General features: G+C 44.3%; 1 protein-coding gene across 1 annotated transcript in view; it reads right to left on the bottom strand.

Annotated features, from left to right (window-relative positions):
* Positions 1-682: 682 nt before the first annotated feature.
* The window catches only part of LBR (lamin B receptor), a 183,667-nt gene continuing 157,288 nt past the window's right edge, over positions 683-27,061 (bottom strand). Inside the window, exons 12-14 of the mRNA XM_029593088.1 lie at positions 26,916-26,996; positions 26,704-26,826; positions 683-978 (exon numbers count right to left, since the gene is read on the bottom strand). Coding sequence (XP_029448948.1) covers positions 818-978; positions 26,704-26,826; positions 26,916-26,996 — 365 coding nt within the window. The 3' untranslated portion in view covers positions 683-817. The remainder of the gene's footprint in view (positions 979-26,703; positions 26,827-26,915; positions 26,997-27,061) is intronic.

The raw sequence follows: 27,061 nt of genomic DNA, 5'->3' as shown, positions 1-27,061 counted from the left end.
TTCTAAACCTTGGCTTCAAAATAGTAGTATCAAACACTTATTAGAAGCATGTGTTATAATAAAATTACCTTTTTGTGAATTAAAAAGTTTCATTTTAGTATTTTGCTCCTCTTTTTACCTTGCCCAGATTTTTCTGGTCATTCCTATTACTTCGATATTTCAAAATAAGCCCATTTATTTGATGCAAAAATACATTCTCCTTTACCAAGAATGTGGTGGAGAAACTACATAAAAGAAAAGGACTGTTTCTAGGAAAGAACCAAGTAGTGGGTCGGTTGATGTTGCCAGACATGTAATACCTTAGTTGGCTTTCACTAGTTTACTAAATAAAAATAAATCATATTCTCAAAAGCGCAGGCTACAGAATTTACATACAAGCCAAAAGCTAAGGCTGGCCTGTGGCTCAGCTGCAACAGTGAGTGCCACCACATGGAAGTCCTGGAGTCAATTCCAGGACCATGTCTCGGCTCTCTGGGCAGAGAGAGGCTGGGGATGTTGTCAAGCCCCTGGAGGGGAGGGGGAGGGGGCGGAGAGGACATAGTCACAATCACTAAATGGTAACACCTCCTAGCCAGACAAAGTCCATGTTAGCTAGATTACAAAGGGACCTATGATGTTGCTTTGATGGCTGGGCTCAATTGGGAGGTGAATATAAACAAACAGGGGAAGAATACTTGGGTAGTTGCGAATGAAGGCTCAGTGCACCATAGCCCAAAAACGGCTGGGTCCGATTGATCTGGAAACCTAAAAGAGCAGGAGAAAACTGGGACAAAAAAAAGAAGAGCAGGAGCTTTTTGTAAGATACACTGGGAACATATCAGTAGATGTAAGGAAAGATGCGGAAGCGCACACGCTGGCAATACTTTTGCCAGGCCAAGCCATATTTTTTCTTGCACTGGCGCTCATCGCGGGCTTCTCGATGGATCAGTAAACAGGTGAAATAGATCACATAGAAGTAGGGTAAAATATGATTAAAACCTGTAAAAAAAAACAAACGCAAATATTTCAAAAGTCAATAAAATAGTAAAATAAGTATATAACATAGGTACAAATTATTTCAAAGTAAGAATTCCATTTGCGCATACAACTACATAAATCATAGGGGGTCATTTATCAAATCGTGTTATGGCATTTTCACATGCTTTAAGCGCCTTTAACACATGCGATAGCACCATAACACATGGTGCGATGCAAATCTGAAAAAGAGGAGGAGTTAGGGACGGGAGTGGGCTGGGCTCACAGTTTTGCGAAGCCCTATCGCATGGCTTTAACCCTGATTTTAACTACACCTTTTTCATTAGCATCAAGCCGTGCGATAGGGCTTTATTGCACATTGCGATGTTTTTGCCCATGCCGGTTTTAGTGGTTTTGAAGCTCCCTGAGAGCCAGCCTAGCTATCAGGGCGTGTCAGAGTGAGAGAGAGAGAGAGAGAAAGCGCGCCTAGCCATAATGCCCTCACACTAGATAGGTATTTATATCTCTATGGGAAGCCCACCTAGTAACTCAAGGTGAGGTGTAGGTATTAGTGTAGCGGTTAGGGGCCACTTTGAATGTCAAAGTGAGACGTATGAACAGCACAGTGCAATGTTCTCTCAACCTAGCTTGATGTTACCCAGGTAGAGAGTCCATCAAACTAGGTTGAGAGAACATTGCACAAATCTCATCTTTGGCTGAGTTTCCTCACTCCGAAGGTCCTCAAATCTTCACAAGAGAGCATTGTGCTGTTCGTACGTCTCACTTTGAATGTCAAAGTGGCTCCTAACCCCTACACTAATACCTAAACCTCACCTCAAATTACTAGGTGGGCTTCCCATAGAGATATAAATACCTATCTAGTGTGAGGGCATTATGGCTAGGCAGTCTCTCTCTCGGATGGGCCAGATAGCTAGGCTGGCTCTCCAGGAACTTCAAAACTACTAAAAATGGTCCACCCGGTTGGTTGTATGCAGGAAATACAACAATTCTGAAATGTATCACAAAGTGTGAAAAGGTTAGCATTTTGCATAGGTATTAGTGCACTTTGCGAAAAACTGCCTACTACCATAAAACACACCCCTTTTCCTATCGCATGCGATATTTTTCGCATTTTGATAAGTCCAGGCCATAGTTTGTATCCTCAGTTGTCAGGCAAGCTGCCTTATATATACCCTAATTCTTGTAATTGCGACACATGATGTTTGTTATTTATTTTATCTGGTACTCTTAGGCCTCATATTTCATTGCAAATAAAATGATGAAAAAAATTAAATAATCAAGGGTATAATCAAGTGGCTAGCAAAGAAACTCAAGCGTTTTTAAAAGAAGAGGAGGAGACCAAGGTAGAAATCAGTCTAATTACCATTTTTAATACCTACAGATATATAAATGTAAATTACTTACCAGTAGCAGGTGCTCTCCAAGGATAGCAGAATGTAAGTCCTCACAGGCAGGTGATGTCAAACAGAACACCGGTTGTCAGCATTATTTCACAGTTTCTAGCGCTTTCAATAGCTCTTCCGAGCCTGTGTGGTATTGTCCCTTGTCACAGTCATCATGCAAGGCACTCCTCAGTTCTTTAATTTAGCCAATATGAGAAGCTAATTCCTAGGGGAGGTGGGACAAATTCTGTGAGGACTTACATCTTGCTCTCCTCTGAGACACCTGCTTCTGGTAACTTATGCTTTCTCTGAGGACAAGTAGGATGTTAAGAGTTCTCACAGGTGGGGAAATCCCTAGCAACAGGTTGCCTTTAACAACAAAAAAAAAAAAGGGGGGGGGGGGGGAGGGGGAGAAATTCAACATGAACAGTGCCAATGGGCACAAATATATTTTGTTGGACAGAGGCCGTTTTGAAAATGTTTTATATATATTACAGAAGGCAACCTGAAAATAAAAAGAATGGGCCCTAGAGGGGAAGGAGTTGGATTCTAAAACTCAAATAAACCTTTCAGGACAGACTGACCAAACTTGCTGTCACATCGGAGTCACTGTAAAAACAGTAATGAGATGCAAATGTATAAACTGAACTCCATGTCACAGCTTTTCAAATCTCTTCTGTGGAGGCTGATCTTAAATGAGCGACAGACACCATCATGGCACTGACTTTATGAGCCTTGACATGCCTTTTCAGAACCAAGTCTTCCTGGGTATAAGTGAAAGAGATGCAATCTGCTATACAATTAGATAGTGTGCATTTGGCTATGGCAATTCCAGATTTATTTGGGTCAAAAGAAACAAAAAGCTGGGAGGATTTTAAGGGCTTCAGTCCATTCCAGATAACAGACTAAGGCTCTCTCTTGTAGTCCAAACTGTGTAAGGCCTGTTCACCTTTGTGGACATGCGGATTGGAAAAATACTGGAAGGACTGACTGACTGACTGGTTATGGTGGAAGTTTGACACTGTCTTAAGGCAGGAAGTTGGAATGAATGCGCAGAATGACTATTATTTATTTATTTATTTTTAGCTTTTATATACCAATCTTCTTGTATAGAAATCAAATCAAACCAGTTTACAGTGGAACAATAACTTCGCATGAGAGCATTACATAGAACCTTAAACATAGAATATACTTTGCATAGATAACATTACATAGGATGGGCTATGATTGCACCAAAGACAAACCAAATTAATAAATAAATGAGGTACAAAGCCTTAATAAATGAGATACAAAAGGCATGGAATTAGTCTGAAGAGTAAGTGAGCACAGATCAAGAGGGATTAACAGATGCAGAGTTAACTTAATACAATATACAATGCTTGCTGGGTGCCATGGGACAAGCTACTGTGAGTTGGTAGGCTACCCTGGCGGTTCTGGAAACGCTGATTTAAATAACCACGTTTTGAGTTGGGTTTTTTTAAGGAAATTGGGCAGGGGTCTTGTCAGAGGTCTGGTGGGAGAGCGTTCCATTGCATGAGGCCTGCCGTGGATAGGGCTCTTTTCCTTAGGGATGATTTTACTTGGGGGGCATATAGAGTGCCTTGGTAGGCTCTTCTAATCAGTCTGACCGAGGTGTGAGGGCGCAGCTGGATGGTGAGATCAATAGAGGAAAGATTGTGTATGGATTTGTGCAAGATGGACAGAACTTTATAAAGTATTCTGAATTTGATAGGGAGCCAGTGGAGGTTGCAGAGGATAGACGTGGTCACTCTTTTTTGAGTTAGTCAGGATCCTGGCAGCAGAGTTCTGTAACATCTTCAGGGACTTGATGGTGTTGGCCGGAAGGCCAAGAAGCAGGGAGTTACAGTAGTCGATTTTTGTGAGGATGATTGATTGTAGAACCAAGCGGAAATCCTGCAAATGCAGAAGGGGTTTCATCTTTTTTAGTACTTGTAATTTAAAGAAGCATTCCTTAGTCGTGTTTACAAATCTTTTGAGGTTCAGCTGGTTGTCCAGGAGCACACCCAGATCTCTTACGTAAGACGAGGTTTTGTAGTTGTCGGGTATAGCGGGAGGCGAAATGAGGGGAGAGTGGCTGTCCCCCTGCGAGATGATGATGATTTACGTCTTTTCCTTGTTGATGACTAGATTGAGACTGGAGAGGGGCGTGATGATTTCATGGAAGCAGCTATTCCAGAAGCTTAGTGTTTTATGCAGCGATTCCATAATAGGGATGAGAATTTGCACATCATCCGCATAGAGATAGTGTTTGATCTTTAGCTTGGTAAGCAGGTGGCAGAGAGGTAGAAGGTATATATGTTGAAGTGTGTTGGTGAAAGGGAAGATCCTTGGGGGACTCCCAGATTGGAGCTGACTGGGTGCGATTCTTTGTTGTTTATTTTTACCTTGAAGGCTCTGTTGCCGAGAAAGGATTTGAACCAGTTGAGTGCGGTACCTGTGATACCAATGTCTGCGAGCCGGTCTAAAAGGATAGTATGGTTGACCGTGTCGAAGGCTGCAGATAAATCTAGGAGAACAAGTAGTAGAGGTTGTCTTTTGTCCATGCTCAGGATAATGGAGTCAGTGAGGGAGATTAGAAGGGATTCTGTGTTAAGTGCTTTGCGAAATCCATATTGTGAAGGAGCTAGAATCTTATGTTCCTCCAGGTATTCTGTGAGTTGCTTATTAACTATTTTCTCCATAAGCTTGGCAATGATGAGTAGATTGGCAATGGGACAGAAGTTTGATGGATCCGCTGTAGATAAGTTGGGGTTTTTTAGGAGAGGTTTCAGGATGGCTAGCTTTAATGGGTCTGGGACAAGACCTTGAGTTAGCGAACAGTTAATGATTCCTGCGATGGGTTTCGCAATGGTGTTAGGGATTGAGATGAGGAGGTTCGACGGAATGGTGTCTAATGGGTGGGAGGACGGTTTGAGTTTCCTGAGAATGTTTTCGATTTCGAGCGAAGATGTGGTTTGGAAAGTTTCTAACCTTGCGCCCAGTTGAGTTGGGGTTGCGACCGAGGGTGGGGGCGGTGGGTTAGAGGAGGAGAGAGGTCTGGTGAGGTTGATAATTTTATTCTCAAAGTAGTTCACCAGTTCTGTAGCTTTGATGAGTGCTTGGTCTTCTGGAATGGTCGGAGGGGTGGGTTTGGTCAGAGCAGAGATGTAGGCGAAGAGGGCTTTAGAGTCAAAGATGAAATGGTGAATTTTTTTAGCGAAGAAATCTTTCTTTGTTCTAAAAATGGTGTTCCTGTATATGTTGAGGGTAGATTTGTATGGTGCTTGATTCGAAGGAGAGGGATTTTTGCGCCATTTATGTTCTTTTTTCTGAGGTCGAGTTTGATAGCCTTCAGTTCCGGTGTGAACCACGGTTTTCTGTTGTCCAGGGACCGGTGTGGAACTTTAGTGATTAGGGGGCAGGTTAGGTCTGCTACTTTGTTGGTGATAGTATACCAAGAGGTTATGGCCACATTTGCGTCAGAGGTCGAGATGAGGCAATTCCTTGGAGAGTTGGCTACTTAAAGCATCAGAACAACAGGGTTTCCTGTAATGGACAGTGGATTTGGGAGGGAAGGGGGGAGGGTGTCTGACGTCTTGAGGACTGTAGCGATGACCTGGTGATCCGACCAAGGTACAGGTGTACATGTGGGATTATCAGAGAGAGAGAGATGCCCTCATTCATGAAGATTAGGTCCAAGGTGTGGCCCGCTTTGTGAGTGGGGCTGTTGACGATCTGTTTGAAGCCTAGGTGTTGGAGCGTAGATAGGAGAGTATCGCAGTTGGCGAAGCGAGGGGCTGAATCAACGTGTAGGTTGAAGTCTCCCATTAGTATTGCTGGGGAGTCATAGTTGATGTGTTTGGCAATGTATTCAATGAGGGGAGATGGGTCTGTTTCTAGATTTCCTGGGGGAGCGTAGATAAGGCAGATTTGGAGCTGTTTGGATTTGAAGAATGCACATTCTAAGTTGGAGCCTGGGTTAGAATGTTGAAGGGTTATATTTAGGCCTTTCTTTGCTGCCAGGAGGAGTCCGCCCCCTCTTTTCTTGAGTCTTGGGATCGAGAATATGTCATAAATTTGAGCGGGAAGTTGATTTATTAGAACTGTGTCCGTGGGTTTCAACCAAGTTTCTGTGATAGCACATATGTCTGGTTTGGCTTCCAAGAGACAATCATTAAAAGAATGTGGGTTTTTTTGGAGAGAGATTGGGCATTAAACAGCGTCAACGTGAATAGCGAGAGGCCCAGAAGTTGTGTAACTGATGAGATTATGATAGCGATTAGCCTTTTTTGCTGGATGGTGTGAATTGGGGAGAGATTCTCTCTAGTTCTGAGGCATTTGGTGATGATGGGGATAGTAAAGGTTTGCATCTTTAAGTGGTGTGGAGAGCTAGGAGGAGTTAACTTGGCCTTTTTCGGTATCAGGTATGGTCAGTGGTTGAGGAGAAAGGTGTGAGAGGTGGAAATGGCTAAGGAAAGGCTGCACTACAGGGGCGCACAAAGGGGCGCGCTCCTTTGTCGCGCAGCGCCGGAGGAGCACTTGGATTTAAAGCCCCTCTAGGGCCGCGTGTTATTGGCTCACAGTGAGAGCCTCCGCGATTGGCTGGCCTTTAGGGGGCGGGCTCGGACATTTTGTATAAGTCACTAGAACCTGGAGCTCACTGACCCTGCCCCAAAGTGCCCACCACCATAAATATGACTTTCTACGTCAGGTACTTCAACACATAGAAGTCTAACATCTCAAAATGAAGCTTACATCAGCTGGGATAGTACCACACTGAGGTCCAAAGATACAACAGGAGGTTTAATGAGTACTTCAATAAAAGCAAATCTTGCATAACTCTGACAAGTAAAAGGTGATAAATGTCAAATGCACTGAGGTGAACCCTAGCAGAGTTAATCTTCAGACAGGCTCATATGTAGTAGGTATTAAAGAGATTTTGTGTAGAGCAAGAGGCGGCCTTTCCCTCACATCAGAAGGCAAGTCTGTTCCATTTAAAACCATATGACCTACTAATGCAGTCTCTTTTAGAAGCCAGGAAGACCTGAAACACCTCATTAGGCAGGTTCAGGAAACAGAGTACTTCCCTTTCAACATCCTGGCTGTGAGGGCTAGGGTCCTGATGCTGAGATGGAGTAACGTTCCCAGATTCTGTGCGATGGGTGTGGGAGAATTCCCCAAATGAACAGGATGGACAAGTCCCAAAGAAGTGGGAACCAAACCTGTCTCACAGCCAATAAGGGGCTAAGAAGTTCATAGTCCCTCTCTTCTAAGTTCAGGAGAGTCTTTGTCATTAGGGGAAAATAACAAGACTTGCCATTCTGGGTCAGACCAAAGGTCTTACAAGCCCAGTATCCTGTTTTCAACAGTGGCCAATCCAGGGCAGAAGTACCTGGCAGGATTCCAAGCAGCTTATAAGAATTAGCAGTGGATTTCTGCAACTTTACCTTAATAATGGTTAATGGACTTTTCCTCCAGGAAAAATGCAGCTACACTAATAGCTTTCTCTCTGGATTGGAGACAGGGTGTGTGCATAGCTTTCAGGAAATTGAAAGTTATGCACACACCCTCTCTCCAATCAAGAGAGAAGGCACCTGAGGCTAGCTTATCTTTCGACCCTTTCATCAAACAATATTGAGGAACTCTGTTGCTCAAAGGAGATGCAAACAGATTCACACTGAATATTCCTCATTCATGGAAAATCTGATTTGATATCCCTGTCCAAGGACCACTTGCATAGTTCCAGGTACCTGCTCAGTCTGTCTGCTAGGACATTCTCCTTCATTAGCAAGTATGTGGCTCTGAGGGATTTCCCTTTCTGAGAAATGCCATATATTTACCACTTCCCGACCACAGGAAGTACCATCCTATTCCTTCCTGCTTGTTTAGATAAAGCATAACCTACCTGGTTGTCCATTTGGATTAGGATAATTTTATCAGTTTTTGAGCATTCAAGATTGCCCTCAGCTCTAGGAAATGTATTTGATGAAGTTTTTTCTGAGCAGACCAAAAGCTCTGGGTGTGGAGTCACTGTATGAGAACTTCACAGCCTAGGTTGGATGCATCCATAGTTGGGACAATTTTTATGGGAGGAATTTGGAAGAGAATTCCATTTGTAAGATTTGATTGGATTAGCTGCCAGGAGCTGTTAGGTAGCTTGGATGCTATCTCCAAGATTTTGAGTGGCTTGGAGTCAACTGTGATCTTAGTGTCCAATGGGTTTGTCTCATGAGGAGAAATGCCAAGAGCGTTACATATACTGTTGATGCTACTATGCCCAACATCCTCAGCATGTCCTATGCTGTCTGTTCTCCCTCATTTTTTCCATGGTGGACATCAAAGCGATGGCCCTTTCTTGTGGAAGAAAGGCTTGTCGTGTCCACCAGAACTCCTAAGAACTCCAAATGAGGTGAGGCATTCAGATGGGATTTGGAATAATTTATGATGACCCCTAGGCAACTCCAGTACTCAAATGGTTTTGTGCACTGATTTGTTTGCACATTTCTGAGAAGTGCTCTTGACTAGCAAATGATCTAGAAGTGAGCTGAAGTCACGCAAACAGGAACTCAGAAGCAAGGAAAACAAATGGCGGAAAAGCCCTTCTACGACAACCCTACTTACCTTCAAATCGTGCCTAAACACATATAGAAATGACATCAACAAAACCAAGAAAGAATTCTTCTCCAAAAAGATACACCACTTCATATTCGACTCAAGAGCCCTTTTCTCATACGTATCAGCCCTCACTAAACCATCCACACCCATCATACCAGATGAACAAGCTCTCAACAAAGCCAACGAACTGGCAGACTTCTTTGACAAAAAAATCTCCACACTCGTCGCCCCCCTCAATGTGCCCTCACCGCACTCAAATTACTCAACCTCCTACAGTTCTCAACCATCGAACCCAACCGGCCAACAACTTAATACAACCCAAGTGACGCTCGATACATTCGAGCCCACGTCCTCCGTAGAAATAGAGAACATCCTCAAGAAGATATAGCCTTCATCCCATCCTTTGGATCACATCCCTTCCAATCTGCTGAGCTCCATCCCTAATATCATTGCCAAACCAGTGGCAGACATCATCAACTGCTCCCTCACTGAAGGCCATGTCCCTAATCAACTCAAGCTGGCAATGCTCAAAATCCTCTCCTCAAAAAACCTAACCTTCCCACTACCGACCCAGCCAACTTCAGACCTATAGCAAACCTACCAATGATCGCCAAAATTATGGAGAAAATTGTAAATAGACAACTTTCAGAATTCCTCGATGATAACATCCTCACCACAAACCAATTCGGTTTCCGTAAGACCCGGAACACTGAATCCCTATTAGCCTCACTATCAGATACTATTATATTTAATCTGGAAAAAGGTCAACCTTGCCTCCTCGCTCTTCTGGATCTATCCTCAGCGTTTGATACAGTGAGCCACACGTGCCTACTTCAGCGTCTTACTGATATAGGCATTACAGGATCAGCGTTCAAATGGTTCAAATCGTTTCTAGAAAACAGGTTCTACAAGGTCAAAGTAAACAACAAAGAGTCTCACCCCATAGAATCCAAGATGGGGGTACCGCAAGGATCCTCCTTTTCACCCACTCTTTTCAATATCTATCTTTTCCCACTCTGTCACCTTCTTACCAACCTCAAGCTAACACATTTCCTATATGCGGATGACATACAAATCCTCATCCCTATAGCTGAATCTCTACACAAAACTATGTCATATTGGAATAATTGCCTCGCAGCAATCAACAACCTACTCGCCAGCCTCAACCTGGTCCTAAACACAAACAAAACTGAAATCCTCCTTATAGCTCCTGAAAATCACCTTCCACCCATCTCTCCAACGGCTAGCCAATGTCCTGTCACTTCTACCTCGCCACAAGTAAGAGACCTGGGTGTACTGCTGGACAACAGACTCAGCCTCAACAAGTTCGTAAATAACACCACGAAAGAATGCTTCTTTAAATTGCAAACACTAAAGAAACTAAAACCACTACTAAACTACAGAGACTTCCGCCTGGTTCTACAGGCCATCATACTCCCAAAACTGGACTACTGCAATTCTCTCCTTCTGGGCTTCCCGCCTGCACCACCAAACCACTCCAGATGGTAATGAACGCCACGGCCAGAATTCTCACAAACACCAAAAAAAGGGAAAATATCACCCCCATCCTTCAGCAGCTTCATTGGCTACCGATTAAATACAGGATTCACTTTAAAACCATTATGATGATACACAAAGCCCTACATAACATCGCTCCTCTCAACTTATCAACTCCAGCTACACACCTCCAAGAAACCAACCAGAAGCGCATACAAGAACCTGCTAATCACCCAGCCGGCAAACACCTCCCTGAGGAAACGCGCACTATCCACAGCGGGCCCCACACTCTGGAATTTGCTCCCTCCAGACCTTTGCCTTGAACCCTGCCACAATACATTCAAAAAGAAACTAAAGACTTGGTTCTTCACACAAGCATTCCTGAAGAACTAACAGCAGGAAGATCTACTTTATCAGTTTAGCCTCTGACCTTTTTTGACCCCACCCTGTCCATAAGTTCCTGAAGAGCTCGTTATTGAAACTTAATTAGTCATGATTGTTTTTACTGTAAACTCCTCTAATCTCCCCTAAGTTCATTTATGCTCCTTTAAGCTCCTTTATGTTTCGCTGTTAATTGTTACAATGTTATTTGTTAAAATGTTATTTGTTAAAATGTAAGCCGCCCCCAAGGCGACAGTTATTTCCTTGTACACAGGTATGATATGTATATTATACAGGAACGTCGGTCTATAAAAACTAAAAATAAATAGATAGGGAAATGCATGCATCACTGTACATACTGTACAAGTTTCAAAAGCATTTTTGTGCACAAAATGTGGTTTTGTGTGTAACTGGGATTTGAAAATTGCTGGGGGGGAATGCATAAAAATACACATAGAAGTGATTCCATACATACTTTTATGTGCAGAGCAAAGAGGCATTCCATGGAGCAGAGCTGGGGGCAGGGATAGCATTTATATGCATACTTTCAATTTTCAAAACTATGTGCATAAATCTACTTGCACACATTTATACCTGATGGCCAGCAGGTACAAATGAGTGCACGTGTGTTGCACTGCTTTCCGTGCATACATACTAATTTTCAAAGCGGATTTGTGTGCATAAAATCTGCTTTGAGGCTAAACTCTATGAGGGCCATATTCAGTCACTGTCCAGATAGCGGGATAAACTTATCCAGCTAACTTTGGAGGTAGCTGTGCAGCCACAATACTGAATATAGCTGGCTACCTTTATCCAGCTAACTTTAGAACAGCTCTTTGGCCCAACCACATTTAGCCAGATAACTTAGCTCTTCCCAGTTATGCCCCCGGAACACCTCCAACTTAGCCAACTAAACTTATCAGCAGACTAGAATTTAACCGGATAAGTTCCCAAATATTCATTTAGCCAGCTAATTTCCACATTAACTGGCTAAATGCTTCTGAATATGGATCTCCCTGTATACTTTGTACATGCAAATTTTAGTCCCCCCTGGACCACAGAAAATCATCTTCTTTATGAATACTCATGGTATGGCCACAAGGCAAAGGCAGAACCCGGTAAGGGAGGAGGTGCTTTCCTATTACAAAATCTGATATAGCTCCTGTGACTTGGGATATACTCTCTGTGGGTGTACAGATCCTTCAAATTCAGGAAACATAGCCAGTCTCCCTTATGAAGGGAATTAGGATGCTCAGGGTGGCACTTCCATTTACAGTGGAATGGTCTGCAGGCCTCTGACTCAAACAGAAGAAACGGACAGAGATCTGGTCGAAGACATGCTGCTCGCTGGAGATTTTAATCTGCCAGATGTGGCTTGGAGTATCCCTACTGCTGAATCTGCAAGAAACAGAGAGATAGTGGCAAGAAACAGAGAGATAGTGGCTGCCCTTCAAGGAGCTCTACTCAAACAAATGGTAATGGAACCCATGAGGGAGAGGGTGATACTTGACCTAGTGCTCACAGGGATAGTGTCTCTAATGTCCGGGTAGGTGCCCACCTGGATCGCAAATAGGATACAGAGAGGTCACATGAGGATCCAAGTGTTTAAATTAAAAAAGATGAAGTTTATCATAATGGGTTCGAACCTGGAGTAAGTACTCGAAGACTGGGAAAAATGGGGGAGGTAGAACAACAGTGGGCCAAATTAAAAGGAACTATTATAAAGGCAACAAATCTATATGTTAGAATAGTAAACAAAAGTAAGAGGGAAAAAACTGATCTGGTTCTCAAAGGAGGTGGCTGAAAAAAATAAAGGCAAAAAGAACAATGTTCAAGAAGTACAAAGGATCCCAAAATGAGGAACACAGGGAAGAATACCTGGTGAAACAGAGAGAGATGAAGAAAGCAATCAGGAAAGCAAAAGGTCAAGCAGAAGAAAGGATGGCCAAAGAAGTAAAGCAAGGCAAAAACATTTTTCAGTTATATCAGAGAAAGGAGAAAGGCCCGTGGTAGTATAGTAAAATTGAAAGGTAACAAGGAGTAATGTGTGGAGAAAGAAGAAAAATAGCAGAAATATTAAATACTTCAGTTCGATGTTCATTAACGAAGACCCTGGAGCAGGATCATTGCTGATTGACAAGATCATGGATGGGAGTAGCATAGATGCAACCCCGTTTACAGAAGAGAATATATGGGAAGAGCTAGGAAACCTGAAAGTGGACAAGGCCATGGAACTGGATGAGGTACATCCTAGGATTCTAAGGGAGCTCAGAGATGTGCTGGAAGTCCGCTGAAAGACCTGTTCAATAGATCCCTGGAAATGGGAGTGGTGCTGTGAGACTGGAGAGGAGTGGTTGTAGTCCCACTTCATAAGAGTGGCAGCAGAGAGGAGGCTAGAAACTACAGACTGGTTAGCCTCACCTCAGTGATGGGAAAATTAATGGAGACTCTGCTGAAGGAAAGGATAGTGAACTATTTACAATCCAGTGGGTTGCTGGACCAAAGGCAGCATGGATTCACCAAGGGAAGGTGCTGCCAGACAAATCTAACTGACTTTTTTGATTGGGTGACTAGAGAACTGGATTAAGGAAGAATGCTCAATGTGATTTACTTGGATTTCAGCAAAGCTTTCGATATGGTGTCTCATAGGAGGCTCATGAATAAAATGAGAAGCTTGGGTGTGGGCGCCAAGGTGGTGGAGTGGATTACTAACTGGTTGACTGACAGGAAACAATGGATAATGGTAAATGGAATCCGCTCTGATGAGAGAACAGTGTTAATTGCAGTGCCTCAAGGATCGATTTTGGGACTGGTTCTTTTCAGAATCTTCGTGAGTGACATTGTAGAGAAATTAGAAGGAAAAGTTTGCCTTTTTATAGATGATACTAAGATCTGCAACAGAATGAACACATCTGAAAGAGTAGTGAGAATAAACAATGCTTTAAGAAATCTTGAAGAGTGGTCGAAGATTTGGCAGCTGCAATTCAATGCCAAGAAGTGCAGAGTCATCCACCTGGGGTGCAGTAATCCAAAAGAACCCTATGTGATGGGAAGGAGGGCGAAGGACTATCGTGCTGAGCTGCATAGAAAGAGGTATAACCAGCAGGAAAAGGGATGTGAAATTGCCCTTGTCCTTGGCGAGTCCTCACCAGTAGGTACTGTGTTCAGTTTTGGAGACCGTATCTCAAAAATGATACAGACAGGATGGAAATAGTCCAGGGGAAGGGCTACCAAAATGGTGTGGAATCTGTTTCAGAAGACCTACGAGGAGAAGCTGAAGGATCTAAAAAGGTACACCCTGGAGGAGAGGAGATGCAGGAGAGATATTATACAGATCTTCAGATACCTGACAAGTATTAACAATGCACAAACTTCAAACCTTTTCTGTTGGAAAGGAAACAGTAGAACTAGGGGTTACAATATGAAACTCTGGGGGGACAACTCAGAAACAAAATCAGGAAATGTTTCTTCACAGAGAGGGTGATGGATGCCTGGATTGCCCTCCCAGAAGAGGTAGTAAAGACAAGAACAGTTAATAAATCGAAAAGGGTTTGGGACAAGCACTACGGATTTCTCAAGGCTTCAAGAAAGGAATGGTGTAATATTTCTGCATGGGAGTAACCTGCACGGAGCAGCAATTACTACCATAAGCTAATTGTTGGGCAGACTAGATGGACCATTTGGTCTTTATCCGCCATCATTACCATGTTACTATGTCACCTTTAATAGTAGCTCCTGATGCTGAGAGATGTGATTCTCTCAAGAGAGCAATTTGGCATGTACTGACAAAATCTATACCCATTCTGAACAATGGTGAGAATCCAGCTATCTGAAGTTATGCTGGGCCAATGGTTTATGTAAAACCTTAGCCTTCTCCCTACAAGGATGTTCTTTGGAACAGACACTGGGATATTGGTGAGATATGAGAGAAGACATTTAAATACCTCCAAGGATTAAATACACAGGAAGCAGGCCTCTTTCAATGTAAGAAAGCTCTGGAACAAGGGGCCTTGCAATGAGAGTGAAAGTGTAGATTAAGGGGGTAATCTAAGGAAATATTCCTCTTTATACAAAGGGTGGTGAACATGGAACAGCCTCCCTATGGAGGTAGTGGAGATGAGAGCAGTGGCAGATTTCAAGCAAGCAAAGGACAAGCATACAGGATCTCTGAGGGAGAAGGACTATAAAGCAGAACAGTAGAGGGGGGATGGGTGGAGTGGCTAGGCCATATGGTCTTTATCTGCCATTATGCTCTATGGCACTACAATGCTGAGAAAATAAAAACATTTGTGACCTCCCTAGGATGGTCTGTATTTTATCACAGTTAACTCAAAACATGAGTGGATCTTAATCTAAATCCTAATAAAAGAGAAAGATAACCCCTTTGAACAAATAACTCAAACAAACAGATTCAACAATAAGTATCCTTGTATGAAAATGTATGTGAATTCTTCATCCAATAACTATTGGTAGCTCCTTAAGCAGCAGCAACTTCAATAAAACATTTCCTATAACTATTAATCAGTCTCTTATACTGTCCTTGAGAAATACAGAAGTATTTCAGGGCTTTCTTGCAGGAACAGCTCGCTTCAGGTCTTGCCACAACATTTTAATAGGTTTTGGTTGGGACTTTTAAACTTGGCCAGTCCAAAACACAAAATCTCTTCTTCGGCTATTCTTTACTTGCATGTTTAGAGTCATCTGGCTACATGACCCACTTTCAGCTCAACTTCACCTCAGACAGATGGCCTGATAGTCTTCTCTAGAGTTTTCTGATAAAAAGCAGAATTCATGGTTCCATTGATGATGGTAAGTCATCCAAGTTCTAAAGTAGCAAAGCACCCCCATAGTACGATACTTTCATCACCATATTTAACTGTTGGAAGGCAGTGTTTTATTTTGCCAAACATTTGTTATTGTGACTTAAAAAATTAAATTTTTGACTCATCTGTCAAGAGAAAATTATTCCAGAAGTCTTGTGGGCCATCCACATGTTCTTTGGTGAACTTGAGGCAGGCAGCAATGTTCTTTTTAGAGTGCAGTGATTTCTTTCCTAGTTATCCTCCCATGAACACCACTCCCATCTAGAGCAGCCTACAAATGTTTAGATGTTAGTCTGGAGTTCTTTGTGACTTTGTGAATGATTTTCTGGTTTGCTTTTGGGATCATCTTGGTAGGGCTGTTCCTGGATATAAATCACTGTAGTTTTCAACTTTTTTCATAAGAAGACTGTTTGGCAGTGGATGGATAGAGCCTCAAATGTTTAGAAATGGTCTTGTAACCCTGTCTAGACAGATGAGCATCACTTTCTTTTGCACATCCTTTGAAATTTCTTTTGATTGTGGCATAATAAATTCCCAATAAGTTTTATGGTGAAGACCAAACTCAAAAGATTTTGGACCTTTATATAGGACAGTATGCCCAAACTCAGCCATGAAGATTTACTCTGCAAGTTGCTTTACTTGTTACCCAATATTTAAAAACCTGATTCTAATTAGCCAATTGTGTTAAGAAAAATAGAGATTCACTTACAGTAAGTAATTCAGAATCAGTGTGTATAAGAAATAGTGTCAGAAATTGTTTAATTTATACTTTTTATTACATAAGACAAGGCTGGTTTCAATTAAACAATATCATAACAAGAGCTTGTAATTTTCATTATTATACTTGGGCTTTCTCAGCACTGTATGTTTCCTAGATTCAGTCAAAACTCTGTCCCAGGTTCTGACTGGGGAGCAGACTGTGGCTTTGGGATTCACTGCTGTCTTGTACAAACACAAGGTCCCTCTTGCTAATGGAAGCCAGGGGGTACAGGATAATGCCTCTTCAGTGCTCCACTCAAGTACCTCCTGGATTATGTGGACAGCAGATTGGAAGCGACTGCAGAGAGAGAGCGAGAGACTGAAACATGGAGACATTGATCTTTCATCTGATCCACTGTCTCCTTTACCTCATGTCCAAAGAGATTATCTCCCTTGCAGGACATGTCAGCAAGTCTAAGATCTAAAGCTTGCAGCCATAGAGTCTGCGCACACAGATTCCTAAGGAAGAGGCTCTCAATGTCATGTACTTTCCACACTCCTAATCCTTATCCACTAGACCTTTCGGGTCATCAGATTTCTTCTGAGGAAGATAATTTGAGAGTACCTTGACCTTTTCCAGAATGCTGTGAAGTCAATATTGAGCTATAAAAAACTAGTAGGATGCTATGTGGGATGTCAGGATAGCATTCTGATAACATTTTTCCCAAAGAGGGTCAAGAATATGATTCTTTCACACAAGGGGGCACCAAAAAGTGTGTCTTTGACTGCTAGGCCTTCTTGATAACCAGTGCAACTAACTACAGTCTGATGTGGTAGGTGTTTGTCAAATCCAGGAGTCTTCTGAATGTGATGCATCACGTTCACCTTCCTTATTTACTGGAGATACAGATATGGAGATCTCGCACATTCTCATGTGTGTTTCATTAAGGATATCATGGACAGGCACTACCATTTCCTTTGGGGACTGAGAAATCAGAGGATATCCCAAAGCTGTGTATTGGGCTCAGCCTCCTTCTCTAAAGCAAAAGGTAATGTCAATGTCATTAAACATTTGCTTTACAAAATCAGCAAAGGAGGGCCACAGTTATGGACTTCTTCCCTTTCTGTGGAGGAGAGTGAGCAAAAAGGATACCTGTAGACTCCTCCTGCTCAGAGAAGTCCTCAGATCCCTAACCATCTCCAGGGCTTTTTTCCAGGGGGTACTTGACAGTACCAAGTACCGGAACCTTTTTCCTGTAACTGCTTGATATGCCCTGTGGTCCCTATACAAAAAAAAAAAAAAAGCATCCTGTATTTGAGTACCAGTACCTTTTTTTTTTTTTTTTTTAAAGGAAGATAGCACTGATCATACTTCCAAAAACCTTCAGATTCTGAATCCAATGATTGAATTGGTTATGTGACCTGAGAGGTCACTTGTCTTTCCACCAACACATCAAAGAATGTCTGGGTTGACTAGGGGGCTACATATCCCAGTGCATTTCGGTGTTGGGGAGGCTTCCCTTCTGATGCACTGGAAATGAACAACAGCATGGGAGACCTCACTACCAGTGTTCCTCTGGTTATTGGCATCAATGCCATTGTTTCTGGTGCACTGAGAGTTTCCAGCATAGGCTGGACCTCAGTCTACATAAATGTTGTTGATGCTGGTGCACCAAATCAAGCCAGTTCACACTCCAAAGCCTCCTGGATCTTCTTGTTCAGCTCCTCCTCAAAAATTGCAGATGCTAATACAAGGTAAAGGCAGGAGAAGTCACATATTCCTAAATTACTTAGGTGTATCACAACCTGTGATATACCTAAGTACCCCCTGGAGGCTGCTGCATTCCCCCAGACTCTCTTGAAAGTGAGTGGCCTTGTCTGTGGGGAAGCTTGGGAGGACATTTGGCTGTTGCCAGTATTTCTCTGTTTTCATCACCATGCCTCAACTACAACAAATGTCAGTGTTCTTTCACCTTAACTTGATCTGCAGCAGAATCCTTCCCTTTCATTGGGTGGGAGGAACAAAAGGATGCTTTAACTCTCAGGGTTCTATCAGTGCTAGATGTCTCCTCATTGTTGATGTTCTAGGAGCATTCAACGCAGCTCCTGGGCCCTTCAATAGCAATGCCTTTGATGCTGATGACTCAGCCTTATTTAACCCAAAAAGCTTTTCCATGTGCTCTACTCCGGTTCAAGAACCTCTTATATGTGGCGCATCCCAATACATTGTGATCATGCCCCAAGAACAGTACACACCTGTCATGAATGCCTGTGGTAGAGACTGTGCGGTTCAGTTTGGGGCACTTCATGAAACCATTGATCTTGGTGGACACCATGCAAAAAATATCAAATGCAAAATCAAACAATTTGATTTTTTAAGCAAAAAAGGCCTAATACTGCCTTGATGAGGCCATGGAAAATTGAAGAAAATTATAATAAATAGGCCACACCCCTAACTAAGGATGCTAAGTGGGTAGAGAAAAATGTGAAAATAATGGGTGCCACAAGAAAAGAAATGGTTAGATGAAAAATACCAAACTGTGAGGAAGCTAATCTCAGAGCAACACAAACAGGCTCTGCAGTATAGTGAAACTGAGGAGGGCCGCACATGATGGCTGTGAGGGGGGATAATCACACACATGCTCAGAAGAGCTATTGAAAGCTTTAGAAGCTGTATAATCATGCTGCTGATTTGTCTTGATCTGAAGACATCAAGACATCTCTCACCTGGGAGGACTTGCATTTGCTGTCTTCAAAAAACAGGTATCTGTTAGCGAAGTAAAGAGCAACACAGACTGAAGCTCCAGGAAACATTTCACTGCCCAGAAATTATACTAAACTTGATGCTTTCACATGAGAGGACAGAGAAGATAAAAGTGCTGGAGATGGCAAATAAAAGCCCCAAAACAGTGCTGAGCCATCTCCATCAAGGCACTTATGGAAGAAGTGCAATAGTTTTGTTTAAAATGCATTAAAAACAAACAAACAAAAAAATTTGGTTCCACATCTCTAATACAGATAAGACAAACAGCCATTTCTAGTAATGCTATTTAGCTCAGGCATTGACAAACTTTCTTTGGATCTAGGATCCAGTCCATTAGGAGCAAGCAGCTGGGGGATCCAAAGCTGGGGAGGGGATCCCTCTCCAAGGGTCCTTTTAGGGCCTGATTTACCAAGGCTGTTTCCCAGCTTTGGTAAATCAAGGAAAGAGAGGTTAATAAATCAGGCCCTTAATTTAAATAATTCTCCCTCCCTTCAAACCTCACCTGTCCCCAGCAGTTTTTCCCTTAATCTCCCTCCCAAATCCCCAGTGGTCTCCATCTTTCTACCCCACCTCATCCCAAACAGCCTCAACTTCACAATCCTCCACAGCTAGTTCCCTCTATCCAACCATTCAATCACCCCTCAAGAAGCCAGCAACTCCTCTATCCTTTTAATCAATTTCTTGGCCACCCACCCAGTCATCTCCCCGTCCTTGATCCCCCCCCCACCAGCTAGCCAGCCCTTTTAACTAGCCAACTCCAGTCAGTCATCAACACCACTTTGCCATCAACCTCCCTCACTCTCAACTAGCTACCATAACAGTTGTTCTTTTTAGTCAGGTGCTGAATGGCTCTCAATGAATTTGAGTCATACAGGTGCCTGAACTCCACCCACTGGTCTCATGAGACAGAGACGAACATGGGAGTTTGGGCATTGCGCGGCTCAAACTAAGAGCTGCATGGTACAAATTGAAAGCAGAGTTGCTTACCTGTAACAGGTGTTCTCCCAGGACAGCAGGATGCTAGTCCTCACATATGGGTGACATCATCGGATGGAGCCCTATCACAGAAAACGTTTGTCAAAGTTTCTAGAACTTTGACTGGCACACTGAGCATGTCACTAATCCTGCATCCAGCAGGGGTCCCCCTTAAGTCTCATTTGTAGCAAAACGTATGAGTGAAAAATAAAATAAAACATAAGCACACCCAACTCCGCGGGGTGGTGGGCGGGTTTCATGAGGACTAGCATCCTGCTGTCCTGGGAGAACACCTGTTACAGGTAAGCAACTCTGCTTTCTCCCAGGACAAGCAGGATGGTAGTCATCACATATAGGTGAATAGCGAGCTACAGGATGCCCGAATACAGTGAACCAAAAGCACCCAACGACGTGCAACAGGCACAACAACAGGGGTGCTGTTGGGAATGAGGGCAGCCTGAATTTCACAGTGGGTTGCAGGTAGGAAGTTGGGTTATTAAACTGGAAACAAATTACGTAGGACAGACTGGCCAAAGACGGAATCCTGCCTGCCAGCCTTGTCGAGACAATAATGAGTTGCAAAGGTGTGGAGAGAGCTCCATGTGGCAGCTCTACAGATGTCAGCAATAGGTACAGAACGGAGGTGCGCCACTGACATTGCCATGGCTCTGACCGAATGCGCTTTCATGCGTCCATGTAGCAGAAGGCCTGCTTGCTGGTAGCAGAAGGTAATACAGTCCGCCAGACAGGTGGACAGGGTCTGCTTGCCCACCGGAACTCCCAGTTTGATTTTATCTAAGGAGACAAAAAGTTGGGTGGACTTTCTATGGGCTGTAGTGCAGTCCAAATAAAAGGCGAGCGCACGTTTACAGTCCAAGAAATGCAGTGCCCGCTCACCTGGGTGTGAGGCTTTGGAAAAAAGGTAGGAAGTATTATTGACTGATTCAAATGGAAATCCAAAACTACCTTTGGCAGAAATTTAGGGCGAGTGCGGAGTACCACACGATCGTAGAGAAATTTGGTATAAGGTGGGTATGTTACTAGCGCCTGTAGCTCACTGACCCTGCGAGCCGACGTTATAGCAAGTAGAAAGATCACTTTCCAAGTGAGATGTCTGAGCTCGCAGGAGTGTAGGGGCTTGAACGGAGGTCGCGTGAGCCGTGGCTAGCACAACATTGAGGTCCCATGTCGCAATTGGGGGACGCAGTGGAGGCTTCAGCTGGAGTAAGCCTCTCATAAAGCGCCCTACCAGGGGTTGCACCAAAATCGGGGCATCTCCTACACCTTTTTGGTAAGCGGCTATGGCATTTAGATGCACTCAGATGGAGGAAGTTTGTAGGCCAGACTCAAGAGAGGTGCCAGAGGTAGACCAGGAACCTTGTTGTGCGGCAGGAAAAGGGATCTATTTCCTTTGTCATGCACCACAAGGAGAATCTTTTCCACTTGGAACGATAAGATTTCCTATTAGAAAGCTTCCGTGAAGCTACGAGGACCTGGGACACATCGTTAGAAAGGTCAAGTGATTGCAGAATCAACTTTTCAGCATCCATGCCATCAGCGACAGGGAGTGGAGGTTCGGATGAAGCAACAGTCCGTTGTTCTGTGTTATTAGAGTTGGATCTGTGCCCAGGCGAATTAGTTGCTGGACTGAGAGGTCGCGTAGGATGGGAAACCAAACCTACCGCAGCCAGTATGGGGCTATGAGAATCATTGTGCCCCGGTCTTGTCATAACTTCACGAGAGTCTTGCTGATGAGTGGAATCGGAGGGTATGCGTAAGGAAGACCTGTTGTCCATGAGTGGGCATCCCTTGGAGGTGTCTTGCAGCTGTGGTGTAGGGAGTAGAATTGGTCTACTTTACGGTTGTGAATTGACGCAAAGAGGGCTCTGTGTGGGCAGCCCCACTGGTGGAAAATCGTGTTCGCTACAGTGGGATCTAGGGACCATTTGTGGGGATGAAAGGTCCGGCTGAGATTATCCGCTATCACATTGTTCACACCTGCCAGGTAGGTCACTCTCAGTATCATGGAATGGGAGAGAGCCCAGGCCCAGATCTGCGCCGCCTCCTGGCATAGCAGGTAAGAGCCTTGCCCCCTTGTTTGTTGAGGTTCCACATCGCTACCTGGTTGTCTGTTTGAATTAGGATTACCTTGTTGGATAGACAATCCTGAAATGTGAATAGGGCCTACCGTATCGCCTTGAGCTACAGAAAATGTATCTGGTGGTTTGCTTCTGCTGTGGTCAGGGTTCCCTGGGTTTGTAGGTTGTTGAAATGGGCTCCCCCACCCAGGTTGGAGGCATCTGTGGTTAATGTAATCTGAGGATCTAGAGGTTGAAAAGGTAGTCCTATCTGAAGATTGGACTCCTGTATCCACCAAGCTAGTGAGAGTCGAAGCTGGCTGGTGACATGGACAATGTGGGATAAATATTGGTGTGATTGGGACCACTGGGACTTTAAAGTCCATTGTGTTACTCTCATGGCTAGTCGAGCCATTGGGGCAACATGAACTGTAGAAGCCATATGTCCTAGCAAGGGTATGAGGTGACAAGCTGTAGTAGTGCAGCGAGTCTGTACTGCTTTGGCTAAGGTTGACAGCGTGCGTGCTCAGTGCTTCGGGAGTAACGCTCTGGCTTGAATGGTGTTGAGATCTGATCCGATGACAAGAGGGTGCGTGATGGAGTCGGATGTGATTTGGGATAGTTTATGAGAAACCCCAAGGACTGTAGCAGGCGTATGGTAAGACTGAGGGATTGAAGTACTACCTCCTTGGATGGACCTCTGAACAGCCAATCGTCTAGATACGGATAGACATGGATACTGCACTGCCTTAGGTAAGCTGCTACTGCTGCCAGGCATTTCGTAAACATTTGGGGTGCTGACGCTAGGCCGAATGGTAGCACTCAGTATTGGAAATGTCTGTGACCTACTATAAATCTGAGATATTTTCGATGAGGATGGGATATGGCTATATGGGCATAGGCATCCTGAAGATCTAGAGAGCAGAGCTAATCTCCCTTTTGTAGGAGAGGGAGCATGGTGCCCAAGGTAACCATCCTGAACTTTTCCTTAGGGAGATGTTTGTTTAGGGCATGGAGGTCCAGTATAGGACGTATGCCGCCTGACTTTTTTGGAATTAGAAAAAACCGAGAGAACACTTTTCCTCGCTGCAGTCGGGGAACCGGTTCCACAGCACTGAACTGCAGGAGAATCGAGAGTTCTGCCTCGAGAAGTGGAGTATGGTCAGTTAGACTCTACGCCGGTCGCAGTGAAGAATCCGGTGGTAGTGTAAGGAAGTTTAGATGGTAACCGTGGGCAACCACAGAAAGGACCCATTGGTCGGTGGTGATTGTGTGCCATGTGTTGGCAAAGTGGCACAGGCGGCCTCCCACAGGAAATATTGTCGGAGGCGGGGGTTGACTGCTGCTCTCTAGAAGGGAGTCATAACCCCGATGCAGGACCAGTCTGTGGAGCTGGTTGGGCTTTTGGAGCCCTGTGTTGACGAGGCAGACCTCTTTGAGAGGGTCTGGTTAGACGAGTCCGGGATGGAGGAGGGTAATACCTACATGGTTTATAGGTTAGCCTCCTAGGTTCCCATCTAAATGGGCTTTTGGTGGTAGATGAGAAGTCAGAGGGAACAGTAGATAGTTGGCGCAAGGTCTCGGTAGTGATCTTTGAGTTGCGCCACAGTCTCCTGAATTTTTTCGCCAAACAAATTGTCCCCTGTGTATGGAAGATCTGCTAACCTGTCCTGGACTTCTTGGCATAAGTCCGAAGATTTTAGCCATGCCCAGCGTCTGGCGCTTATTCCCGCCACTGACACTCTGGAGGCAGTCTTGAAGTTGTCATACGCTGCTCTGACCTCGTGTTTCCCAGCATCAAGCCCCTTCTGGAGGATGGTAGTCAACCCCTCCTGGAATTCCTCAGGCAGGGTCTTGGAGAAATCTTGGATTTGTTTCCAGAGGTTTCAGGAGTATTGCGTCATGTATAGCTGGTAGGCTGCTATACGTGCCATCAGCATAGATCCCTGGAACACTCTTCGGCCGAAGGCATCCAAGGACTTCTGCTCTTTTCCAGGAGGGGCAGAAGAATGAGGCCGGGACCTCTTGGCCTTCTTCTGGATGGATTCAACCACTACGGAGTGGTGAGGGAACTGGCTCTTCTGGAAACCTGGAGCTGATTGAACCAGGTAGGTAGCATCAGTTTTTCTGTTTATTGGTGGAACTGTACCAGGGTATTCCCAGGTATGGTGTAACAGGTCGAGCAGGACTTCATGGACTGGAATTGCCATCATCTCCTTGGGGGCATCTATGAATTGAAGCAACTCCAGCATTTTATGCCTGGCATCATCCTCTGTTTGTAATTTAAAAGGGATGGTTTCAGCCATCTCTTTTGTAAAGTTAGCAAATGAGAGGTCCTCCGGAGGAGAGCAGCGGCATTCTTCTGGGGGTGAAGGCTCCAACAGAAGATCCTCGGAGACGAGAGTCAGAAGAATCATCACCCCAGGTGTCGTATGGTGGATCTCCTCCACCCTGCAGGCCTTCAGATGGAGGCAGAAGTCCAAATCCAGCCGCATCAGGAGGTGGCATCGATGGAAAAGATGGAGGCACTGAGATAAGAGGAGGTGGCACCGATGAAGGTGGTGGCACCGATGGCAACGGTGTTTTCGATGGCTGACGAGGGCCTCGTCGATGGCCCAGGAATCTGCTCTGGCATCGGTGTTTCTCGGGATGGAGAACAGACTTGAGCAGGATCTTCATCGTCCGAAGATAAAGGAATCGGGATCGATGCCAGTGGAGGCGATGGTTTTGGCGGTGCCGGTGGTCCGGGTACTGATGGAAGTGCACCAATCAGGGTGTCCAATCTTTCGAGGAGTGGAGCCAGCATGGTAGGCACCGGATCAGGTGACAGCGCTTGAAGGAGTGCCTCTTGGACCATCCGGTCCAATTCCTCCCGGAAGGCTGGTGATGGTAACACAGCTGTGCTGGGGTTGGAGGCTGAATAGGTGTTGCCAGAGGGTCCACAAGAAATTGTGGAGTCTCGGCTCCTGGCACCGTTGCAGGTGGGGAACGCCTTGGTGTCCCGGGTCCAGAGGAGGATGGGGACTCCTCTCCCCGGGATTTTTTGGACGGCGGCTCAGTCTATGTCGATGGCCTGTTGGTGTCGGCACCGAATGAAGCTTCGTGTCGGTGACAATGACAGTGCTTCTCACGATGCTAGGCCCAGTCCTTCTCGGGCGCCGAGGATGTCGAGGCCTTTGACTGGGGTGATGTCTGTGACAGGCGGACACTCGGGGCACTTCCGAAAACCGGTCACCATTTAGAAAAAGGGGGAGGTGCGCGGTCGGTGGTCATCGGGCACCAATGGAAGCACCGCCGGGAACCAAGTGCAAGGAATGAGGCAAACTTACCAGCGTTAGCGGAGGTCAGCAGTAAACGGGGGACCCCAGGACAGGGTAAAATTTTGAAATTTTTGAGAAAACGTTCCGTGAGGAAAAAATTGTGAGAAATTCTCACAGAGCTCCTGAGAACAGCGAGGCAACTGCTGCGTGGAAAAAAAAGAGACTGTAGGGGGACCCCTGCTGGATGCAGGGTTAGTGGCATGCTGGGCATGCTCAGTGTGCCAGTTAAAGTTCTAGAAACTTTAACAAAAGTGTTCCATGATAGGGCTCCATCCAATGAAGTCACCCATATGTGAGGACTACCATCCTGCTTGTCCTGGGAGAATAGCTGTTCCAGCAGCTAACCATCAGTAGAGAAGTGGGGTTAGCAGCAGCAACAACTGTTGCTATATCAAGGCGCAAAAATAGCAGGCACCACAGAAAAAATTTCTATGGTGACTGGTATTTTTATGGAAACCCAATGATACATAGACTGTCTCCAACTGCAGAAGGAATAGTTTTAAAATATGTGCATAAAAAAGTGTCAAAAACAGATGTGTGATCACATAAATAATCAGAAAGCACCTATGTAAATTAAACAATTAAGCAAAATATAGGTCCCTTAATTGTTAGTCAGGTCAGCAACACAAAGGAACTTTTCATTAGATCTGCTGGGTACTTCTAAGTGTCCTAGATGGGTCACTTCTGCTGCTTCTATTCTTGGATTACTATCTTAGAACAGTGTTTTTTGTTTCTGAATACTCAATCTGGCAGAGAATGCTTAATTCACAACAGAACAAGAGAATTGATATGACAATGTTAAAAGCAATAACTGTAGAAGCTACAAGCCAGAAAATCTCAATAGGATGGTTGACTAAACAGAATACTTGCAAACTGTAAGCAATGTAATCCACACCAAGTTTCTAAAGGCAAGCACTTTCCAAAAGAATGGGTTATGAGTGTGTGTGAGAGTGTGTAAGAGAGAGTGTGTGTGTGTGTGTGGGGGGGGGGGGGGGGGGCGAGTGTGTATCCTCCTAATAATTTGTCAGGGGGAACATGAGGAACAACAGGGATGTTCAGACACATCTCTTGGAAAGTAGGCTCTATAAATTCTGCTTGTACTTATAATAAAAAAATATATAAAACATTAATGTTTTGAATGGTGATACTTCTTTTAAATAAAAGATTACTAATACTTAAATGCCTAAGACTTACCACATGGTAGAGACCAAGCAAGAGCCATTATGATATCACCCAGGTAATTAGGGTGCCGAACCAAGCCCCACCACCCAGTTATAAGTAGACTTTTTCCAGTTGCAGTAGGAATAGTTTTAAAATCTGTGCATAAAAAGTAACAAAAACAGATGTGAGTTGCCAAATAACCCAAAAGTACCTATGCAGATTAAGCAATTGAGCAAAATACTTACGTGCAAATTTGGGATCATTTGGATTCCTTCTAAATGCATTTTTCTGAGAATTTGCACCACGGAAAATAGCATATCCACAGACTGGAATTAAAGATGGGAGATATTTTTCATATATAAACTAAATGATTTGAAAATCATATTTCAAC

Source organism: Rhinatrema bivittatum, chromosome 3 (assembly GCF_901001135.1).
Source record: "Rhinatrema bivittatum chromosome 3, aRhiBiv1.1, whole genome shotgun sequence".
Classification (NCBI taxonomy): domain Eukaryota; kingdom Metazoa; phylum Chordata; class Amphibia; order Gymnophiona; family Rhinatrematidae; genus Rhinatrema; species Rhinatrema bivittatum.
Note: the sequence above shows the minus strand (reverse complement) of the source record. Positions and strands in the feature narration are given on the sequence as shown.